Source organism: Polypterus senegalus, chromosome 18, assembly GCF_016835505.1.
Source record: "Polypterus senegalus isolate Bchr_013 chromosome 18, ASM1683550v1, whole genome shotgun sequence".
NCBI lineage: Eukaryota > Metazoa > Chordata > Cladistia > Polypteriformes > Polypteridae > Polypterus > Polypterus senegalus.
Window position 1 is genome coordinate 13,650,395 of NC_053171.1, and position 24,497 is coordinate 13,674,891.

Consider the following 24,497-nt stretch of genomic DNA (forward strand, 5'->3'; position numbering starts at 1 on the left):
CTTAATGTCCTGCGAGACAAGGAAGTGAGACAAAAGGACAGCTGCTGTACGGGCTTTTAAATGACCGTCGCACAGCACGACAAGCAGAACACGCAGCTCTAAAGCAGCTGATCTGTCCGCATCTCCTTAGCGTGTGTTCAGCCCCCTCCAACCCCACTTCACAACGCGATCGGCAGAGCCGCGAAGAGGCAAGCGTGGCGCCCGGCAGGGGTTTGTTTAGGGGGTGGGCAAGTGAAGCGAGTAGGGGGCAAAGCTCCATAGTGTATACATATATAAAATTAACATCTGGTTCAAAAAGCACGTTCACAGACACAAGTCTGCAATTAGACAGACTCCATGATGGAAGAGTAGCCAGTTAAGAGGTGGGCTCAGGGGACTGGAACCCGGAAGTGATGTCACTCATCTTCCCGTCACCAGTCGTCAAGTCTGCATAAGAAAGGTGAGGAGTGGCGTCAGGCAACAGCGCCAGCCCCTGACGTGGGGTGGAATTGCCATTCGGTGAGCCCTGAAGTCGTGTGTGACAATATCTACATATACGGCCATAGTGTCACCCAATCACAGGGGGACAGTCTGTCACAAATTCATTCAGAAAACAGCCAAGCAGCACTGGCATCAGAAGTGCTGACAGGGTTACGGGATTCAGACCTGAATTAACCGGTCGCCCCACACGTTCACTGTTATTTATGTATACAGCCAGACAGACAGCTCATTGATTGATGTTTTACCGCATACAGTACGCTGTTTGTTTGGGAATCACACAGCCACGCCACTCATGGGTGTGTAAAATCCTAAAGAAGCAGTGGTGGGCTTAGCCTCAGTGGTGACGCAGCGATGTATCACCCCCTTGGAGATTTCTGAGGCAGAGACGCGTGTCTGAGAAAATGAATTTCTGAGTTCCAACTTGCCATTCTGGATGATTGACTCTAATCTGAACATTTCGTTGACGTCTCCGAAGGCGGACGCCGTCTGTGTGAGTGTGCGCTTCTCACCTTCAAAGACAGGCGGAGTGCGTGCTGTGTGTGCAGCTGAGGACGTCCCACCACATGCTGTAATGAGCTCAGATGGCGGTGTGGTGGGCACTGCTGCCTCATGGATCCAGCATGCCACCCCGCCATTATCTGCATGAAGTGTACGGGAGCTGATCTCGGGTGCTCTGCTTTTCATGCCAGATTAAGAGGCCCAGTGTTTGGTGTGAGTGTGGCTGTACATGATACTGTGGCACAGGTGCCCGCCCAGAGTTGGTTCCTGCGGTACACTCAGCGCTAGGACAAGCTGTGGGTGATCTGACATTGAACCGCATTATTGCCATTTTGATTTCCTGTCACGTGCAGACAGAACAATAAAATTCTTACCTGTGTATCTCCCACAGACAAGTGACAGCTGGACAGCAGCAATATGTCACTTGTCACACGCGTGTGTCAGAGGGTCACCCTTTGAGCTCATAGTTACACCCGGGCTAAGAGGTGGCGCCATTGCTAGCTGCGTTGTCTTCGTTTTCCCGCCCCACCACAGCACCGAGGAACCTCCCAGTAAGGGCAGCTGACTCCGCCCCTTACGCTCCCTGGGACCCCCTTATCAAAATGTGGTGAGGCAAAGATCAGGGCAAGGGGGCCAAACTGTTTCTAAAGGCCTCAAGAAGTGTGAAATGGAAGAAGTTTGGAACCACCAGGGCTCTTCCTAGAGTCGGCTGTCCAGTCAAACTGAGCAACCAGGCAAGTAGGGCCTTGGTCCAGGAGGCGATCAGAACCCAGTGGTCCTCTGCTGTGGTGGGACGACCACCTGAGCGGAACTCTACTACTCAGGCTGCACTGTTTGATAGACCCCATCCCCTCATGGCCTTGTATGCAGACTAGAACGATCCAAATGGAGGATCTGAGGTTATGCCCCCCTAGGAGAGCACTGAGCTCGGCTGTATCTGCTCAGATATAGCGCCCTGGCTGCTCACTGCCAGTTTACCGCGTGGCAGGTTCATCTCAAAGTGACCAGCAATGAATCAGTAGAGCGTGATGTGTGATCAAAATCTATGGCAGTGCCACCACGCCAGCCGCCTCCCTTTTGTCTCAGATTCACAGATCAATTAGTCAGCCCATCACATTCCCTGCCGTCTGCCTCAAACATCACCCGTCACTCAGCTCTCCCGCCCACTTGTCTCTTTCATGCCATCCACGAGGATGACCCTCCATGTCCTGCCCCCTTTTCAGCCAAATGCCCGGCTGGAGGTCCTGCTATTTCCAGTCGCCCAGGCAACTCAAGTGGCAAAAAGAACAATTTGCCTTGGCCTTCTTCTTCAACGACTTTCTTCCCTTTCTTTCTCCTGCTTTGACGTCTTCATCTTCAGCCCTTCTATTCACCCCAGACGTCACCACCACAGCCTGCTGTGCAGTCACCTCGCCCCGTGACCTTCTGGGTGGCGGGTGGTGGGGGAGCAGGGTCAGGCGCTGACCTCAAAGGCAGCTGAGCTAAGACAATGTATACACCCCCCCCCAACACACACACACACACAGTCTTTGCTGGGGGTCCATCACCCAGTGACAGTCATTCCTCAGGAATTCCAAGCAGGCAGAAGGCTGTCGCCGCGGAGGCTGAATGAGAGTTCATTCAAGTCGTCCGTCGGTTTGCTGGTCTGTCAGACGGCCAACTCACGAGAAAAAATGAAATCTCCAGCTCTGGGATGGGACAACGTCGGGGTGGATGGGGGTCCTGCTACACGTGTGGGGTAGATCTATGCATAAGTGGCTCCGGGGTCTTGGAGTCATTATGGAGACTTTGTGTTGATGGGTGGAGGTCACAGGCCACCCTGCCACAGGTATGGTTAGGGTTTGGTGTGGAAGGTGACGTGCTGGGGAGGCTAAAATATACATTTACATACTAATTGATTTTCTCTTTTCTAAGAGTACTCATAAAATGTTTTGGGGATCTGAGCAGATTGAGATTCCTGAGACCTTCATCTTTCCTTATTTTCAGATATTGTATGATGGACACCAGTTGTTTTGGCTCATTTTGTATCTCATTATTGTTTGGCGGAGTTTGAAACCACTGGTATAGACTGTATATGCAGTATATTGAAATACGCCATCTACTGGTCAGGTACATCACAGGGCACCTGGCAGCCTCCGCTCCCCTTATACCACCACCAGGCGTTGAAGGAGATGACTTCTTGAGCAGCAATCCCCCTAATGTGCTGTCTGCCCCAACACCCCAGGGCTATATACAGCCACCTCTATTAAACTTGTGTATATAGAGAAAGGCACTATATAAACGGTTGTTTATTTGATAGAATAGTAAATGTGTACTTTAACACCCCCAGCCCGTCACCTTCCACACCAAACCCTAACCATACCTGTGGCAGGGTGGCCTGTGACCTCCTCCCATCAACACAAAGTCTCCATAATGACTCCAAGCCCCCAGAGGCCACTTAAGCATAGATCTAGACCACACGTGTAGCAGGACCCCCATCTACCCCGCCGTTGTCCCATTCTCATGAGTTGGCTGGCTGATGCCAACATGAACCGAAGCTCCTGACCTGAATCTGTAGGATTTGATGCATTGTGCTGCTGCGGCTGCCCCATGTTTGGCTGATCAGAACATGGCACGGATAAGCAGGTGCACAGATGTCCCTAATAATTTGCCAAGTGATTGCATGTGCCACCTTATTGACCTCAGATGTGTTTTTGAGAAGGTAGGGTCTGCCATACTTTATGAAGGCCATCTTGGAAGCCCAGACCTGCCCGTTTGGCAGTTATACAGTGCACTTTCATCACAGAGAGAAGAACCCCCCCACTCCAGCCCCGCTAGCAGACCACCTTGGTAGGACTGGTACTGTCCTATGGCATGTCCATTTTGATGGTGAATTATTATTGATCGATAGTAACACTCTCAGGCCTGAGGTAGGGGGGTCTTCCAGGATGACGGTCCTGTCTGAGATGCAGCATTCCCATTCCGGAGCTGGTCTGATCCGTTCTCTCTGTCTCTTTCTCTCAGTTGCAGCCGTCCACTTTATGAATGCCGAGCCAACAACAGGGCTGAGTAACAGTCAGGGGGGCCAATCCACAGATAAGGGGTGAACATTCAGAGTCAGCAGAGCAACCGCCGGTTCGTTGCACACGCTCAGCTTACTAAACGTCCTGAATGTGGATGAAGGTCTGCAAGTTGTTGAGAAGTGGGGAGGTAGAAGTGTTTCAGGGCATCCATGTGGAGAAATGATGCACGTCGTGGTTTCTGGGTTTCAGCTGACACTCCTCCTACATGCCATTAATACAACTCAGAGCGCAGCACAGCGCCTCCCCCAGGAAAAGTGAGAAACTGCACTCGGTGGCTTGTGAATCAAAAATAAGAACTGCAGGTGGCTGAGAGGCCAGCAGCTTCAGAGTCCCGGGTTCAAACCCCAGCTCGGCCACTGCCTATGTGGAGCTTGCATGTTCTCCCAGGGTCTTGGTGGGCTTTCACCCAGCACCTTTACTTTAAGAGACAATTCTAAATAAGTTTATACAGCGCCGGTAAAAAGTCTGGGAAGTTGTCACGTTTTGTGATTCTACAACTTTGAATCTCGGTGGATTGAATTTGTCTTTTTCCACACTTCTTCCTCTTCTTCTTCTTCATTGTTTCAAGCTTCTACTTTTCAACAGGAAAATGATGGCTGCATTTATCCTTCCCTCAGGTCTGACCAGTCTCCCTGTCCCCAAGTCGTGGCGCTGCCACCACTCTGCTTCACCGTAGGGTTGGCATCAGGCAGGGGGTGAGCAGTGCCTGCTCTTCACCAGACATAGCACTTGGAGTTCTGCCCAAAGAGTTCAGGTTTTGTCTTTCTTCTCCTTCTCTCAGAGACCTTTAAACTGTCATGTGCTGTTCACACAACTGTGGGGTCCGCCCAGCCGCTCCACCATAGACAGCCGATTGATGGAGTGCCGCTCAGGTGGTCGTCCTTCCAACAGGTTCGTCCATATCAGCAGAGGACTTCTGAAGCTCTGTTAGTGACCGTTGGGTCACTGACCACCTCCCTAAGACCATCCATCCATCCATTATAGTTAGTATCCTAACTACAGGGTCATGGGGATCTGCTGGAGCCAATCCCTGCCTACATAGGGCACAAGGCAGGAAACAAACCCTGGGCAGGGCGCCAGCCCACCTCTGAGTGCACACACACACACCAAGCACACTTGGGACAAATTAGGATTGCCAGTCCACCTAACCTGCATGTCTTTGGACTGTGGGAGGAAACCCACACAGACACGGGGAGAACATGCAAACTCCACGCAGGGAGGACCCGGAAAGTGAACCCCAGTCTCCTAACTGCGAGGCAGCAGTTCTGGCCCAATTGTTCAGTTTGGTGGGACAGTTATCTCTAGGAAGAGTCCTGGTGGTCCCAGATTTCTTCCATTTCACAATTCTCGAGGCCGCTGTGCTCTTTGGAATATGTAAAGCTTTAGAAGTGGCTTGATCCCCTTGGCCTTGTCGGAGCAGACTGGCACAGACAACCTCAGCCCCAAAAAAGGCACTCGGAGTCTCGGGACGGGCAGCAGAATCAGGCCTTCTTGTACGCCGCACATGCAGACTCACTTCAGATGACTTGAGTGATCAGCCATGGACAGCTCTTCCATTTATATTACACAAGTCATTATTCATCCTCATCTGACCCCTCAACACTTCCACCATTATTTCTCAGCTGGGGGGTCTCAAACCCCTCTCTGTCCATCATGTCTGTCTGACATGGCCTACCTGTACTCCCTACTCACTCGGCACTTGCTGCCGTTATCTACAGCCGAAGAGTTCACATTCCCTGTCTAAGCGAGGGGTCCGTCCTTCTCCAGCTCCCCTGCACATCGAACCTTTGGCTTATGAACTACTGGAGTTTCTACCTCATACAGAATAATAAAAAATATGTCGGCATGAGCCTTTTAAGTCCTAACTCTTACATCTTAATGCTTAGTGAAATATAACACTTACTTTCTCATGTGCTTATAATATACTACTCAATAAAATGAAATGAACCCTTTTTAATGAGAGTATAGCATCAAGTCAGTGACACTTCTGGGCTGTTGATCTGGTCAGTGAAGTGGCAGAGGGGCTTGTTCATCAGTTTCAGCTGCTTTGGTGCACTAGAGGGGCAAGAAGGAGACGACCCCCCGAACAGGAATGAATGGTTTAACAGATGGAGGCCACTGACATTTTTCCCTCCTCATCTTTTCTGTTTTGTCACTCGTTTTGCATTTGGCTACGGTCAGTGTCACTACTGGTAGCATGAGGAGATACCTGGACCCTACAGAGCTGGCACAGGTAGTCCAACTTCTCCAGGATGGCACATTAGAAGGTTTGCTGCGTCTCCCAGCACAGTCTCAAGGGCATGGAGGAGATTCCAGGAGACAGGCAGTTACTCTAGGAGAGCTGGACAGGGACCCTCGTAGAAGGACCTTAACCCCTCAGTAGGTTTGACCGGTACTTGCTGCTTTGGGCAAGGAGGAGCAGGATGAGCACTGCCAGATCCTACAAAATGACCTCCAGCAGCTAGACCACTGGTGTGAATGTCTCTGACCAAACAATCAGAAACAAACTTCATGAGGATGGCCTGAGGGCCCAATGTCTTCTAGTGGGCCCTGTCCTCACTGCTCGGCACCGTGGAGCTCGATTGGCATTGCCAGAGAATACCAGAATTGGTAGGTCCACCACCCGTGCCCTGTGCTTTTCACAGATGAGAGCAGGTTCACCCTGAACATATGTGACAGACGTGAAAGAGTGTGGAGAAGCCATGGAGAACATTATGCTGCCTGTAACATTATTCAGCATAACCAGTTTGATGAGGGGTCAGTGATGGTCTGTGGAGGCAAATCCATGGAGGGACACACAGACCTCTAAGGCTAGACAACGGCACTTTGACTGCCATTAAGTATTGGGATGAAATCCTTGGACCCATTGTGTGACCCTATGCTGGTTCAGTGGCTCCTGGGTTCCTCCTGGTGCACGACAATGCCCGGCCTCATGTGGTGAGACGATGAAGGAATTGATACCATTGACTGGCTCCCCACACTCACTCGCCTGACCGCAATCCAATAGAACACCTCTGGGTGGGACATTATGTTTCCATCCATCTGACGCCTCAGACTGTCCAGGAGCTCAGTGATGGTCTGGTACAGATCTGGGAGGAGATCCCCCAGGACACCATCCATCGTCACATTAGGACGTTGTCAGGTATGCATACAAGCACGCGGGGGCCATACAAACTACTGAGTACGATTTGGAGTTGCTGCAATGAAATTTTGGCAAAACGGACTCGCCTGCCTGGCACATCATTTTGTTCCCTTTGATTTTCAGGGTGTCTTTGAATTCAGCCCTCTGTAGGTTGATGATTTTCATTTCCATCAAACGATGTGCCATCCTTTCATTCCTAACACATTACCAGTCCATATAGGTAGAGATAGACATTGAGATCTGATGTGTTTTCAACGAGTTCCTTTCATTTTTTTTGAGCAGTTTACTTTTGTCGTACGTGTAGATCACCAATGTTAAGAATTCACTTTTCCATACCTTGCTCCTCTGGGCCTCTCCACCATTTGGTCGCAGGGGTCTACAGGAGCCCTCATGGCTCGGTTTTTGTTCTGACCTACAGTGTGAGTCGTGGGTCCTTCTATACACACCTCTATGTGTGTCTTTCTAAATGATGTCCAGTTTGCCAATCAAGTTCTAGAAACATCTCCAGGAGAATTAAAGCAAACAGGAGGTTCATGAGTGCTGCAGCAAAGAGTCCGAATACTCAAAGGAAAGAGAAATTCCAGCTTTTGATTTGGAATGAATTGGTAAACCTTTCTGAAACACGCCTTCACTTTGTCATCCTGGTTACTGAAGGAAGACTAATGGCAACTGATCAGCCACAACATTACAAGCACCGGCCCTCCCTGTGTTGACCCACAGGCGTCCTGTGGTCTCTGCACCAAGACGGCAGCAGCAGCAGGTCCTTGAAGTCCCACAACGTTGCGAGGTGGAGCCTTCCATGGACGGGACTTGACTTACTGAAACGCTCAATCAGATTGAGATCTGGAGGACTCGGAGGCCAAGTCAGCACCTTGAATTCCTTGTGAGGTTCCTGAACGATTTTTGCAGTGGGGCAGGAGAAGCCACTGCCATCAGAGTAGGCCATTAAAGGGGTGTACGTGGTCTTCAGTGATCTTTAGGTAGGTGGTGGGTATTAAAGTAACACCCACAAGAACATCAGGACCCAGCAGAACATCACCCAGAGCATCACAGGATGTCTCCTTCCCATAGTGCATCTTGTTGCCATCTGTTCCCAGTGACGCACACCTGATGTAAAAGCTCAGGTTCATCAGACCAGGCCACCTTCTTCTACTGCTCCCTGGTCCAGTTCTGACCTCACATGCCCATGGTAGGCACTTTTTGTGGTGGTCAGGGATCAGCACGGGCAATCTCTCCTTGGCAAGCTGTGGCGCACTGAATGTTCTCACACCTTTCTCTCTTGGCCAGCATTCCGCTTTTTCAGCCGTTTGTGCTCCAGTAGTTTGGACCACACAGGATTGCCTTCACTCCCCTCGTACATCAATGAGTCTTGAGCGCCCATGACCCTGTCGCCAGTTCACGGGTTGTCCTTCTGTGGACCTCTTTTGGTGGTGCTGACCACTGCATACCAAGAACACCCCACCAGACCTGTCATTTTGGAGCGATTCTGCCCCAGTTGTCCAGCCATCACAGTTCGGGCCCCCTGTGAAAGTCGCTCAGTTCCTCGCTCTTGCCTATTTTTTCCGTCTTCCAACAGATCCCCTACATGAACGGACTGTTCATCTGCTGGCCTAACGCATCCCACCCCGTGACAGGAGCCATTGTAACCAGATCATCTATGGTATTCACTTCATCTTGGGTGGGATGTGAAGGGGGGGGGTCTGAATTCTGCTCGTGTCTTAATCAGAAACGCTGATCTGCATGGTGGCCTTGCCACCGGATGAGCAATTTCCAAAAACTTAACAAACGTCCAGCAAAGACACAGGGACACGCGGTCGAGAGAAACCCAGAAAGGACATATGGAAGAAGCGGCCACGAAGCGCGGTGCTCCGGAAGACTTGAGGGACCTTCAAAACTCGACTTGACAGTGTCAAGTGGAGCTTGCTGGGCCGCATGGTGACCTCTCGCCACAGTCTGTCTAATGTTTGATTGGTCAGAGTGGTCTGGTCACTCACGGACCACCATATTTATACCAGTGAGCTGCTCTGCAAGTTCATGAGTGTCCATGGTGGTCTCCTGCTTGTCCCATGTGGTGCCGTCACGCGAGAAGAGCTGCAATTCGGATTCAGGCCTGACGTCAAAAGCAGCCACGTCAGTTGGCAGAACACACCAGGTTCACTTTTTATCTCGCCGCTGGACGTCCACATGGACAGTTGAAATGCCAAGGGAAATGGCTAAGAAGAAGACACTGCCCACGTAGGTCGATAAAAAAAAAAAAAAAGCCGGGCTTATTTTTAGAAGCTGAAAGGATATTAAAAGATTCAAAGGGGAAAAAGCAATTAGGAAAAGGAATTTCAAGAATTGCAAACATCAGGAGAGGGGGAATTTCCCTGGATAGTCAACAGGCAGCGGAAGAGTGGAAAGCCCAAATTTGGGCAGCCTCAGATGGCATTCGTCCACCGAGAGCGGCAGGCCTTTGTCTGAACCGGAGCTGGGCCCGCGCGCTTGGCGGGGGTGGAGGCGGCGCGGCAGACACGTCTTTTTTTCGGGAGTGCGTGCGGCTGACCTCGTGCTCAGAGCGTCTCTCTCTTCGGCTCGGCGTGAGGCGGACCTCACAGGTGCTTATCCGGACACCTGCGTGCGAGGCGGCCTCTAATCACAGCAGGCCGTCATTAAGAGCTGGCAGGGCGCTGAGGGGAACGAACAATGGCCAGCGTCTGACCTCGGGCCACCAGGATGCCAAAGACAATGGGCTCTGGTCCAGTGTGGCCTCATTATCGGCAGGCTGGCACGCCACAGGCCACATCAAAGGAGCAGTGAGAGCCGAGCAGGGTCAGCACCCCCCACTACCACCACCACACATCCCCATAATGTCTGCCAGTCCAACTAAGCATCCTGATCAGGATGTCAAGAGACAATAGGCTTTGGACCAGCATGACCTCGTTATCAGCAGGCTGGCACATCAAAGGAGCTAAAGGGGGTCATGACCCGCAGGACCTCTTCCGAGAGCACCAAGCCCACCAGCCCAAATGTCCTCCAAGAGAGAAGACCCTGAACCAGCATGGCTTCAGTATCAGTAGGCTGGCACATCACAAGGGGACAGAAGGAGAAGTGAGAGTCGAGCATCCCTCTGCCAGACCCCAGTAGCACCGAGTCGGCTGTTACAAGTTTATAGGAATGCAGAACCGGTGGGGGGGGTCCACATGTCCAAAATGGTGTCCATGCCAGAATGCTGAAGACAAAGGGCTTCCGGTTCAGCATGGCCTCATTATTAGCAGGCTCAAAAAGAGATGTGACAGATAAACCCACGTGTCACACCCTAGGTGGTGCCAGTGACATTTGTCTAGCATCAGACAAAGCAGGAGAGCCAAGCAGGGTCAGCCTCTCAATTCCTGTCCAAACTGGCCATAGCACCCCCAGCTATCCAGATCAGAAAGCCAAAGACAGTGGGCTCTGGTTCAGCGTGCCCTCATTGTTGGCAGGTTGGCACACCACAGACTAATTGAAAGAGGAGTTGTGATGGATGAACCCAGGCGGTGTCCAGGTGCAGATGCCACACACACCATAGATGGCATCCAACAAAAGATGAGAGCCAAGCTGGGTCAGCCTCACAGTAACTGCCCTTGGTACCCCCATTCAGGCATATCAGAATGCCAAAGACAGTGGGCCATGGTTCAGCATGGCCTTATTATTAGAAGATTGGCATATCACAGGCTAGTTGAAAGAGCTGTGGCAGATGAGCCTGGTTGGCACAACCCAAACAGTGTCCAGGTGCAGAAGCCAAAAGCAGTTGGCTACCATCAAGCAAAGAAGGAGAGCCAAGCAGGGTCAGCCTCTCAATTCCTGGCCGAACTGGCCATGGCACCCCCAGCTATCCAGATCAGAACATCCAAAGACAGTGGGCTCCAGTTCAACATGGCATTGTTATTGGCAGGTTGGAATATCCCAGACCAATTCAACTGAGTTGTGCCAGATCAACCCAAACAGTGCCCAGATGCAGATGTCAAATACAACTGATTGTGGACTCGTCACAGATAGCATCAAACATCAAAGTATGAGAGCCAACCTGGGTCAACCTCTCAAGATGGCCATGGTACCCCAGCATCCAGATCAGACTGCCAAAGACAACCGGCTCCAGTTCAGCATGCCCCCATTATTAACAGGTTGGCACACCACAGGCCAATTCAAAGGAGTTGTGACAGACAAACCCAGACAGTGTCTACGTGCAGATGCCAGACACACATAGATAGTACCCAACAAAAGATGAGTGCCAAGCTTGGTCAGCCACTCAATTGCTGTTCTAACTGCCCTTGATAACCGCATTGTGCAGATCAGAATGCCAGGGACAGTAGGCCGTGGTTCAGCATGACCTTATTACCAACAGATTGGTATACCACAGGCCAAGTCAAAGGACGGACAAACCCAAACAGTGCCCAGGTGCAGATGCCAGACACACCACAGACAGCATGAAATAAAATATGACAGCCAAGCTGGGTCTGCCACCCAAAATACCCTAAGGACCCCCAACACCAGATCAGACAACATGTGGCATGTTGATTAGTACATATAAGTAAGAAATTCATTATAAAGACCTTATGAAGAGGAAGAGCGTCAGACACAACACTGCATTGTTACTGGAATGCTGCCACCTCCAAGTTCCAATATCACTCTGCCTTGCAGCCTGTTAGTATCCATGGCAACAGGATGACCAGTGTGGCCTCATCCCTAGCAGGCTGACCATCTGACAAAATATTCAAGAAGACATGAGTGCTGTGTGGGGTTTGCAACCCACAAACTCAATGGCTTATTGAGCCAAAGCCCAACTCAAGCCCCCAGGTCAACATGGCAGACAGATTGTTGGCTTCAACATCAGCAGGCAGGCCCATCACAAGGAGACAGAAGGAGCCATGGGAGTCCACAATCCCCTGCCAATCTGGCAGGTCAAGTTGGTATCTCAGTCAGGATAACAAATTCTTTAAGTGCAGAACCAGTGGGGTCTCATTACTGCACTATGTCTGCATGCCCAAATCGATGTCCATGCCAGAATGCCAAAGACAGTGGGCTCTGGTTCAGCATGGCCTTATTATTAGCAGGCCGGCACTGATCAAAACAGTTCTGACAGATCTGCCTGGTTGGTAGACCCCAGACAGTACCGCAGTGCAGATGCCAAAGATAATTTCCTGGCATCAAACAAAGCAGGATCATCCTCTTCATTAATGTGCCCAAATATAGCAGCGTCCAGATCCAAACACCAGAGACAGTGGGCTCTCGCATGGTGTGCCTTCTTTATTAGCAGGTTGGCACACCACAGGTCAAGTCAAAGGAGTTGTGACAGATGAGCCTGGTTGGCACAACTCAAAGAATGTCCAGGTGTCGATGCCAAACACAATTGATTCTGGACACACCATAGATGGCATCAAAGTATGAGAGCCAACCCGGGTCATCCCCTCAAGCTGCCCATAGCCTCCTGCCAGTCTGTACGCAGGACAATAAGGAATCCATGACCCACTGAATAAGAACGGATTTAGACCAGCGTGGCATGGTTACTGGAATGATGGCACCTCAAAAGCCCACCATCTTCATCTCCATCCCAAGTTCCAGTCTACCAGCCTGCTAATTTCCAAGGCAATGGGAACATGATGACCAGCGTGGCCTCATCCCTGGCAGGCTGACCGTCTGAAGCCACACTCAAGCAGACACATGTTCTGAGGAGGGCCTGCAACCCACAAACCCAACAGCTTAATGTACCCAAGCCCAACTCAAGCCCCCATTGCAAAATGGCAGTCAGATTCCTAAGGTGAAGAGTTTCAGAGCAGCATGATGGTCTCATTATTGGAAGTGGCACATCTCTGTTTCCATCAAAGGAAGAATTGAGGTGAGCCCTTCATGCTCGGTATGACCTCATTATCAGCATGCTGGCACATCACAGGCCACATCCAAGGAGGCACGAGAGATCAACAGGGTTATGAGCCCCCCAGAAAGCACCAAGCCCACCATGACAAGTATCCTGCAAGATAATGGACTCTGAACCAACATGGCTTCAATATCAGAAGGCTGGCACACCGCAAGCAGGACAGAAGGACACATAAGAGTCAAGTATCCCTGTGCCAATCCCTAAGAAAGGAGTCGAGGTCAACATCTCCACTCCCTGGATTCAACAGTGCAGTATTCTCCAGCACGTGATACTAAAGCCAACGTGGCCCCCATTAGTGAAACGTTGGCACATCCAAAAGAGTGCAGAAGGGAGGCGTCTGGGATAAGCAGGGTTGGCTTGCATACCCCTAGGTTTCAGGCCAAGGAAGTAGCCAAGGAAATGGCTGCAGGACTAGTGTGGACTCGTTACAGAAAGGGTGCTCAAGGGTCTAGGAGTCCAGCAAGGTTACAATTCCTGCTCAGACAGCGCCACGTCACCCAGCCCCAGCCATGATCCAGAAGACTTGAACATCACAGGCCCATCTACTAGAACTGAGCAGGGTCAGCATTCCTCATAGCAGGGTGCAAGACCAGTGTGGTGGCATTATTGCAAGGGTATCAGACCATCAAAGGGTGCTGAGCCATGTGGTCCCACAGAAACCCTACCAACCCTTCGGGCTGTCCATGTCACAATGCCAAAGACCATGGCCTTGGTACCAGGATGTGGGACATTCCAGGGGATGAACACATGGAGGCACATGAGAGCCACACAGGCTCAGCAGCACGGTGGTCTCGCCATGATTCCCATCATCATCTAGTCCAGAGTGCCATTCCCTGTCCTTCATGCCAGGAAGAGACAGCAAGTAAAGGATTCTGGGAAGGCACTCCTTCTGTTACGGCTCCCAGGGCTCTTGTCCGCCGAGGCCGAGGGCTGCCTCATCACTTGGCAGTCAGAAGGACAGTGGAGCCGCAGCACATACACATCAATGCCGTCCCCGCCACGCTTCCACACGCACATACAGTACACCCACCATCACCAGTCTGGTTATGCCACCACTTGTCACCGGGCAGCCCGACCTTAAACCTTTCCTCGAAGCTGCTCTGATCCTGTCAAATGCGACATCCTGTAGCTGGAACACCACCATGCCGGATGCACCCCCCCCACTTCTGTGCCAGTGGCTTATTCCAGCTCGCTGACCTCCCTGAACATCACTTACGGTGGTCATTGCCAGCGTGGTGACGTCACCCGCCACTTGTGGGACAGTCAGATTGAAATCACTGGTGACCTACTGCTGGTGCTTTCTTAGTCTGCAGAGCCATCTGGGCTGCGGGCCAAGAGTGACATCATGAGAGCAAGAAAAACAAGACGAGAGGTGCAAGTGGAGCCAGCAGACTACACAGTCGGAGACTTCCAGTATGTCTTGGCTGAGTAACACGGGGTCTCGAAGAGAGAGGCGTGCCTAGCGCTCATTGGGCAGCAGAGACACCGGCAGGAACATAAACCGCCATGGCTCTTGCTGGCCGGCACACTTGGCTCACTCTGCATGGTGCTCAGCTGTGTCCTCACTTGATTTATCCTCTCACACTCTCTTCTGCTCAGAACATTCGCTGCTGTCAGATTCGTTCATCCAGCCGTTACTGAACCCAAGTCAGGGGCACAGGGAGCCAGAGCGTGGTCGGGCAGCATTGGTTAGAAGGCAAGAACCAACTTTGGGTGGGGTACCAGTGCATAAAAGGGCACCGGCACTCACAACGCTCCAGTTTAGGGTTATCACGACATGTCTTTGGGATGTGGGTGGGAAAATCCACAAAGGCACAGGGGAGAACATGAAACCTCAAGACCTGCTGTGGCAGGACCATCAGTCATTGTCAAAGTGCTGTGCCACTCTGCCATGCCATTCATTTTCCTTCTTCACCTATTCCCCTTCACAATCTTTGTGGAGGTGTGCTTCATTTAGCAATGAATTTGAATGAATTAGAATAAATTAGAATGAATTAGAATGGATTCAATTAGCAATGGATGGTCAGAGCTTTGGCTGCTGGTTATGTCCACTACTTTCTCATATTATTTGCTTAATGCCAAGCCCCTTGGGCTCTGCCACATTTTGGGGTTGTTTATCACCAGTATTTGGTAGACTGGTCAATAAGACAATGAAATGGGGTCCAGGACCACTCAGTTCAGTTTTTCATTTCATGGTGCTCTTCTCAAAGCCTGCAGCACATCTTCTCCAAAGTAGCATCAGTGGCCAGAATACCTCGTACCGACACAGTGCCCCAGGCACCCTCACTCACTGGCGGGCAAAGCAAGCATCCCAAATGCCTCCGCCGAACTCATTCTGATCTAAAACTAGCCGTGTGAAAAAGTGAGTGCACCCCATGGAAATGGTTGACATCTTCAACATATTTGAACAGCCAATCATTAGATCTTCATGCCAACAGTGCCCACAGAGAAAGGTGATCTACTTGAACAAATGAGACACATCAAATTGACACAGCATTTTTATTCTCAGGACCTAAACAAACAAAAATGCACATTTGTCACATGGGAAAAAGTCATTGCACCCCTCCAATTATCACAAATCCATCAAATTTGAATGAGGTGCTCCAGGATTTGGAGGTGGTGGACCCTTGTTTGTCTTATTTAAACCACTGATATCGAGGGTCCAGTATTCTCGTTGCCATTGGCACGTGTAGTGTCATCACACCAAGACCAAAAGACCTCCCTAAGGCCACCAGAGAGAAGGTTGTGGATGTGCTAGGAGTCTCGCTAAAGATCACCAAATTATTTGAAATGAATCATTCTACTGTAAGGAAAGTCATCTGCAAGTACCGAAAATTTCCAATGACTTCTGGGACTGGGTGGTCCAGAAAATTCAGCTCAAAAGCTGACCATTTGGTGCTAAAAGAAGTGTCCAAAAAAGATGAAAATCTCATTGTGGGATCTGCAGCTAACTCTTGTAAAAGTGCAAGCATCTACAATAAGAACGACAAATTTGAGCATCATGTGAGGTGTGTCAGGAAAAGAGCTTTTTTATTCAAAAAGAACATCAGAGCAAGATGACAATCTGCCATTGAACATCACGGCAAAGCCCAGGCCTTCTGGACCAAAGAGCTCTGGCCAGATGAACCAAAAACAGAGTTGGTTGCCCACAGTAACAGCTGACATGTTTGGTGGAAACCAAAGGCAGCATTTCGGGAGAAGAACCTCATAGCAACTGTGAAGCGTGTTCTGGTTTGGGGTTCATGGGCTACCTCAGAGCCTGGGCAGCTTGCAGTCATCAAGCCAACAATGAACTCTGCATCCCACCAAAGTGTGCTTAAGGAGAAGGAGAGGACATCGGTCTGAAAGTTGGTGTTGAACCACAAATGGACCTTTCAACATTGATAACGACCTACAAGAGAAAATCCACCAAGAAGGGCCTGACAAAGAAGAAGGCCTAGCCAAACCTTGGATCTGAATTTCAACTGAAATGTCATGGTGGGATTAGAAATGGGCAGGACGTGGAAGAAAACTCACAAACATGTTGGAAGTGGAGGGATGCTGCATGGAGGAGCAGTCAGAAATGTCACAGAGTCGACCTCAAAGTCCGGTGTGCAGCTCTACCAAACGCCTCTGAGAAGGCATGACATGTCATTCTCTAACCCGCTTAAGTCCTGGACGGGGGCACAGGGGGGTCAGGGGGTACCGGAGCATATCCCACCTAGCACCAGGGCACAAGGCAGGAACAAACCCTGGCCAGGGTGCCAGTCCAGGGGGCAACACCACAATTCTGCGACCAAAGGTGGACTTCCTTTGTCCTCACTAGTCCATTACATCAATTGATATTCTTCTTGAATAAATGATTGAAAGCCCAGTTACCCTTGTGGTTTTATTCAAGTATGTCACCTTTACCTGCAGGCTCTGTTGGTATGAAGATCAACTGTTAACCTGCTCAGATATGTTGAAAATGTCAACAACTTCCATTTCTTACTTTTTCACGACTGAGCTAATAGAGGGGGGGGGCTTCTGTTCTGATCACTAGTCAGAAACCCCATTATGGCCACTCACCTTCACTTTATAGGACACTCAAGCCCCCAGTTTGTCCGTTCTTATTCTGCTACGTCGTGATGATTGTGGAATTCCGACGTATGGCTGACCGGCCACTTTATTAGGTACACCTGCTCAACTGCCTGCTAACACAAACCTCTAATCAGCCAGTCACAATGCAGCAACTCAATGCATGTCGGCCTGTAGGCCTCATCAAGACGACCTGTTGAAGTTCAAACTGAGCATCAGAATGGAGAAGAAAGGGGACTGAAGTGACTTTGTGGGTGGAATGGCTGTTGGTGCCAGACGGGCTTGTCTAAGGATTTTCAGAAACTGCTGATCTACTGGGATTTTCACGCACAGCCATCTTTAGGGGTTTACAGAGAATGGTCTGAAAAAGGGAAAATATCAGTGAGTGGCACACCTGTGTGTGGAAATGCCCTGTTAATGCCACAAATCAGAGAATACCAGACTGGTTTCAGTTCATAGAAAGACAACAGTAACTCAAATAAACACTCGTTACAGGTGAGGTATGCAGAAGAGCATCTCTGAACACACAACCTTGAAGCAGGTGGGCTACAGCAGCAGGAGACCCCACCGGGTGACACTCCTGTCAGCTAAGAACAGAGGCTACAATTCACACGGGCTCACCAACATTGGACAACAGAAGATGAATGAGGTCAGAGGAGTCTCGATTTCTGCTGCAACATTCAGATGGTAGGTCAGAATTTGGGGTCAACAACATGATAGCACGGATCAATTTTTAATAATAATAATTCTTTACAATTATATAGCGAAGTTCTCAAAACTCAAGAGTGCATCGGCAAGTAGGGAGCCCCTTCAACCACCACTAATGTGTAGCGCCCACCCAGATAAACAGACAGCAGCTATTATTGTGCCAGTGGGCTCACCACACATGAGCTGTCAGGTGGTGAACTGGTGAGAGAGAGGGGTGGTGATTAGGGGGGCCAGAATGACCAGGGACATCGGGATGGGATACACTCCACTCTTCACAAAGGACGCCCGGGGATCTTTAATGACCACAGAGGGTCAGGATCTTAAGGATGGTGCCATTTTAACAGCACGGTGTCCTCGTCACTGCACTGGGGCATTGGCATCCACATTCAGAGCACAGGGTAAGCGCCCCGTGCTGGCCTCACCAACACTTCTTCCAGTAGCAACCCAAGCTTTTCCTAGTTGGTCTCCCATCCAAGTACCGGCCGGACCTGAACATGCGGTGGCTTCACCTCGTTTGAAGTTTTAGTCAACAAAATATGTAACTGGGCCAGCAGCGTCCAAACATTTTCATTCACTGTACTTTGGTATACTTTAAGCGGTAAGAGCAGACGTCTATTTCACTAAGTATTTGGATGGCAGCAGCCAGCCAGACAGAAGTGACTTTCAGAAGGTAAGAGCCAGAAAGAGAAGATCTATGAAGAGGAGAGTGAAAGAAGGACCAGTGCCACCTACAGTTCATCTCTCCCCAGGCTTATAACCCATCGATCAGGGAAATATCCTTAAATATTTAACCACTCTTGTTGATTTAAGTGCAAAACTAGAATTTGCAAGAATTGTAACACCTAACTCTACCGCTCAAATGTAAGAAGATCACAGTTTGACTGTATAATGCACTAGTGAGACCGCGTGGCGACCACGCTCCAAAAGACAAAGCAGCCATTGAAGCTGTGCTGAGGAGAACAACCAAGTGAACCCAGGCCTGAAGGACATGGCCTACTGTGAAGGACCTGTTTAGTCTCGAGCAGAGGGAGGCTGCGTGGAGAGCGAATTCAGGTCTTCAAAATTCACAAAGGCATCGATAAAGCAAGTCCAGCCAAATTCCTCCAGCTTTAACTCTTTTAGGGCTGATGTCGACTTTTGTCAAAAGGAGGCGTTGATGATGGTGATCAACTGTAAACTGGGACAAAACCAACCGTTAGGTTTTAGCTGGACTCTTGCTGCTAGAAGGAAAGTTAGCTTCACTGGTCTGACCGAGATTTCCTGCACTTGGCGTGAGTAGCAAGAAGCAAACAATGGCAAAAATGGCACCGATATCTGGCAGGAGATCAAAGCGAATGCGCAAAGCAATATTTTGCCTATTATGTCTGAACTGGACTATGACTTGTCGGACTCCGATTTTGATACGAGTGATCGAAAACCAATGTGGGGTTCCAGCTCCAGCTGATTGGCCCCCAGCTATTCGTGGTGCTGAACAGGTTCATGTAGCTGACATGCCTACGGCAATGTTCGCCAGTGAGGACTGCCACTTAACAATGATGATAGGTAGAAACCAGACTGCAATAAACTGACAGTAACCGCTGCTGCTGCCCCAGCCACACGAAGACAGCCTGGCAGCAAGTCTGACGCACATTCTTGGTAAACTGGCAGCCACAGACGTTACATGTTGATTTCTGTGTGAAACCATTGCTTTTCAGAAATTGTTTTTTAGAAAGAAAATTCAACCCTCAAAGAGTTAAGGGTGTGTATTGCGGCCACATGGCGCATTTCCTGATTTGTCTTTTGTGTCTCTGTGTCATCGCCCAAACCCCTATAGTAAAACAGGCACATTGGACAGACGGCCATAAGGAGGACCTTAGTGAGGTACAGTCTGTTGCAGTAATTTCCGGGAGACTGCCGAGGTAAATGGACGCTAATTTACAGTTGAAAAAAAAAAAAATCACACGAAAAGGCAGGAGAAGGAGGACGAGACTGAGCACAACCTTGGTGGTGGAGAATACAAACACGGTCTCTCCGCGGCCAGACAGGAGGTCACCTCACTTACACGTCAACGCCATTTCCAATCTGTAGGTGGCCACCTCGCAGACTTCATCGGCCGACACGCTCTAGGATAGAAGCGGACGGGACGGTCAAGTGGGTTTAGATTGGGTGAGCTTGATTTTTCAGGGATAGCGCGTTTTGGGAGACTCCGCAACAAAGAGGAAGAGGAAAAAGGACGAACTGCGTGGACTTTGGGTGTTGCCTCTGCTCGAAGAGTTTTTCTTTTCGTGTTATTTGTGGACTGTATGTGTTGGTCGGCGCTACAGATTAGATTGCCCCCGTTTACGTTTGTGTCTTTTTATTTAATCGCTCTAACACAATATTTGTTCTCCGCTTTGTCTGTTGCTCTCTGGGTGGTTTCGTTATTTTAATTATATTATTTAAATCTATCAGTATTGTAGGAAGGGGTGCGACGGTGATTTAAGGCTGACCTGCTATCTGATCAAATGCCCTATGATGAATTACGTACTCCAGGCCATCAGTAGAAATTAACGGGGACTGAAGCCAGGAAGCACTTTCTCTCCTCAAAAGAGTTGTGGGAATTTAGAACAAACCACCAAGACATGGAGTTGAAAGCAGAAACTTTGAGAATTTTTAAGATGGCTCTGGATGTGATGTTGGGACAGCTTAGCTAAACAGATGAGCTTGATGGAGTGTAGGGCCTCCTCTCCTTTGTCAAATGTCAGATATATCGGCTCTCGTCTGTCATTCCTCCGTCGTCTTGGGTACTGCGACAGGTGCCCTCATTATTAACACAACAGTCATTTGTGTTAAAAGTGGTCCCAGGAGCCCCCAGACTGTGTGTGCTTACAGGGAAAATGTGAGGTCACCCGAGTGTCCAAAGGAGGGCCCCTTAAACAAAGTGCTACCTCTGGTAAGTGGGCCAACAGCTCTTAGAGGGGACAGAGACTGAGGGAAAGCCACCGCTGTGACTGATATTTAGCACAAAAGTAAAAGAACACACTTTTCAATTGCAGCTTATGAAATGGATGGATGGCCAAAACACTTCGCACCTAGAGGTGTCCATTTTTGATGCTCAATAACGGGCTGACTACCCAATAACCTAATGTGTCTGCTCACACCCACCAAAACAGAAAACTCCGCTCACGGTTTCCTCGCTTTTACTGGGTAACCCTGCCGAACCCCAGACGTGCCTGTTAGAAGGTCCACTCCCATCACTCCCACCCCTTCCTGACTCCATCACTGCCCACCGATTCTGCTCAGCACCTTTCTGTGTCCACTCACTCACAGTAGACATGGAGCCCAAACACCTCTTATTACCCAGAAATCCCAGGACCCTGACGGGTCTACACCCTCACTAGTTGTCAGATTCATGTTACATAACCTTGTGACCCTAAACATTATGCCCAACTATGAAGTCATATATGATAACACCTGCCTTCACAGACACCATCAGTCGACTTTATTGATGCAACTTTTTGACATTTTCATTCAGTCTTTGCTTGGCGGTGTCATTTTCTCTGCCATCTTTAACCTGAATTGTCTCCGTTTAGGGTCCCTTAGTACCCAGCAGTGGATGGAACAGTTGCTTTGCAGTAGGCACTATTGCCCGCTCAATAAAACCCCCACCAACCCCAACCAGATCTCGGCAACGTTGCACCACATAAAGGATCCTTCATTTTAGCCGACCTCCTGTCCCAAGTGGGCAGTGTGCAGATGCCCATGCATTACCAGCCCTACCCGCAGGCTGGCGTTATCAAAACCGTAGATGCAACAGAGTAAATTTAGGAAGCAGCAGTTTCAACAGAGCAAGGGTGCACTGCATCAGGTGGCCAACCACCGCCTTAAAACGTCTGGACAAGTGGGGCGTTGGGGGTGCCAGAAGGGCTTGCAGTCTTAACTGAATGAGCTGTGTCAGCTTGTGAGCTTCCAGTGGCATCGACAGAATCTGGCATGTTCAAAGCAGATGCCAGTATACTGCCTTCCTTTGCTGAATTGGTGTTGCCAACATGGGAGTGTTCTGTCGTATGAGCCTCAAAGCTCTGCAGGAGGAGGCCGGCAGCATCTGCGCCAGCATCCGCGCCAAGCAGCTGAAGGGTATGTGGTTCCCCCTGGGCACTGCGGATGATTAGTAGTTTGGGCTGGGTGGTGGACGCAAAACCAGCCCTGGGGCCTACAGAGACCTCCCCCGAGGTGCCATCCTCAATGGCCTGAACTTCTTCCACACACACTCGAGTTTGGGCTCCATCCGCGCTGCGCAGGATCAGCACATTTTGGATGCCAGAGTCAGTTTCCACCGTTTCGATATGGAGGCCCTGCACCTCACCCTCCACTTGCTGCTGCTCCACTCCATAAACCTCATGTGGAGCCTCTTCCGAGACGCTCATGATCTCTGTGGTGGGACTTCCATCATGATGAAGCTCCACGTCGTGTTGAACAAGGACGATGCCTTGCTCCGTCTCAGTCAGCCCAGCCAGCTCAGGGACATCATGGAGTACAATGAGGCTTTCTAAGCTGGGATCGTGGGAGCTCTCAGGGTGGGCGGAAGGCTCCTCAATAGTCGGTTCCAAGGCAGTCTGGTCAATGTGGTCCACAGAATCTTTTGTTTGGCAAGGGTCACTTACAGCATTATCAGAGCCAATAGGTGGACTCTCTGCAAGGCTATGCATTGGAATGTCCATAGAGAGGCTTGTGCCCAGCCCAGAGTCATCATGCTCTTCTTGTGGGTGGGTAATCTGCTCCCCTTCTGGACCATTCTCTGCCAGCGGCTGCATTAGCGGGCTTTGAGGGTCCCCAGTGACTTGCGTGGAGTCCACCATCAGAGAAATTTTTTCGGGATCTAATGGGACGTCCCCCTGGCCTGTTTCCCCCATATGTTCACCCGTTAAGATTATCTGACCTTCAAGGCCATTGCTGTTGATGGCTTCAGCCACCGTTACCTCATTCTCTGGAATCTGCAGGCCAGCATTTTCTGCTAGCTTGTTGTTTGTTTCGCAGACTGGGGAGATGTGGGCTTCAGAGATCTGGTTCATCTGGACTCCCCCACTAGTGACCACCTGGGATGTCACAGCACTGGCCTTTTTAGGCAGCCTCTTTCGTTTTCGTACTGTTAAGGCCCGTAGGGGCTTCCTGCTGCTGCTGGTGACTGGGGCGGCTATCTGTGGAAGAGTTTGCAGCACTGGTTGTTGGATTATTCCTTGTTGGGTTGGGGTACCAATGGACGCATTTGGAACAAGCAGTAGCTTGGTAGGCCCCCCAGGGGTTGTAGGAGAGCACTGCAAAAGCAGGAACTTCTGAGGTGGTGGTGGAGGAGGAGGTGGGGGAGGCGGCGGTGGGACAGGTACCAACTGCAGTCCTGTGGCCGTCTGGATGAGGAAATACGTCTGTGGGGCATTGCTTGGAGGGGCTGGCTGTGCCACTTCCAGATTTAGGTTTATCACACCACTTGAAGGAGGCGCTGGAGTCTGGGTCACCACAAAGGAGCTGGTCATCCCTCCAGCCACAGCCCCTGTATTGATAAGCAGAGAACCGCCACCAAGGGGTCCTGCTGGCAACGTGTTTAACACCAGATTGGTCGAGGAGTTCATTGGTGTGGGGCTCAGCACTAGATTAGTGGTAGTAGCAGAAGCCACCGTGTTGTCGTTTGCCCCTGTGGTGGTCTGGTCGCCCTGGTGGGTGCGCAGGTGGCGCTGAAGGTAGGATGCCATAACAAATCCTTTCCCACAAACGTTACACTTGAAACCCCGGTCTGTAGAGTGCGTGCGCTGGTGGAGCTGCAAGTTCGAGGAGTGTGTGAAGGTCTTGCCGCAGACCTTGCAATGGTATGGCCGTTCACCTGAATGTATCCGCTGGTGTTGCTGCAGGTTAGAAGTCTGGGTGAAGGTCTTGCCGCAGATGGTGCAGCCGTAAGGACGCAAACCAGTGTGAAGCTGCGAGTGACGCCGCAGGCAGGACGTGTTCTTGAAGGACTTGCCGCAAACACTGCAGACGTACGGCCGTTCGCCCGAGTGTAGCCGCAGATGGTATTGGAAGTGGGAACTCCACTTGAAGGTCAGCTGGCAGTGTGGGCATTTGAAGGCTCGGACTCCTGTGTGCACTCTCTGGTGGATGGCAAGTAATGATGAACGTTTGAAGGCTTTTCCACACTCTGAGCAGCTGTATGGTCGTTCCCCGGTATGATCCCTCACGTGGTAGCGTAGGCCAGAGGATCCCTTAAAAGATTTGCCACACTCTGAGCATCTATAGGGTCGGTCGCTGCAGGAACCTGCGGAGTATTGAGAAGAAAGAAAGAGAATCACTACCTTGGAGACATTAGTGTAAACCAGCCATTTTGCCTTTTTACGCTACCTGCCAAAAGTTAGTGAACACCTCCGTTCTTCCAGTTTGCCTACACATTTAATCAGTTGACATGCAATGAATGACCTCAAATGGTGAAAAGGTAAGCAGTAAACTGCCAGAGGTTTAAATTTAAAAGTTTAGGTTAGCAAAAACTGGAAAAATGGAAATTTTAGATTATTATGAGTGGGCCTTCTTCAGGGAACAACTAATACGTTAAAACCTACAGATGTTCTGCAGCAATTCAAGTAAATATGAGCCTTGCAAGTTGAAGCAAACAATTTGCACAGGGGTCCCAACTTGTGTTGATTACTTGAAAACCCCT

General features: G+C 50.2%; 1 protein-coding gene across 2 annotated transcripts in view; it reads right to left on the minus strand.

Moving 5' to 3' along the window:
* Positions 1-21,276: 21,276 nt before the first annotated feature.
* Positions 21,277-24,497, minus strand: part of znf628 (zinc finger protein 628) — a 37,576-nt gene continuing 34,355 nt past the window's right edge. For both annotated transcript variants that reach the window (XM_039741026.1, XM_039741025.1), the window contains exon 3: positions 21,277-24,101. In XM_039741026.1, coding sequence (XP_039596960.1) covers positions 21,682-24,101 — 2,420 coding nt within the window. In that variant the 3' untranslated portion in view covers positions 21,277-21,681. The remainder of the gene's footprint in view (positions 24,102-24,497) is intronic.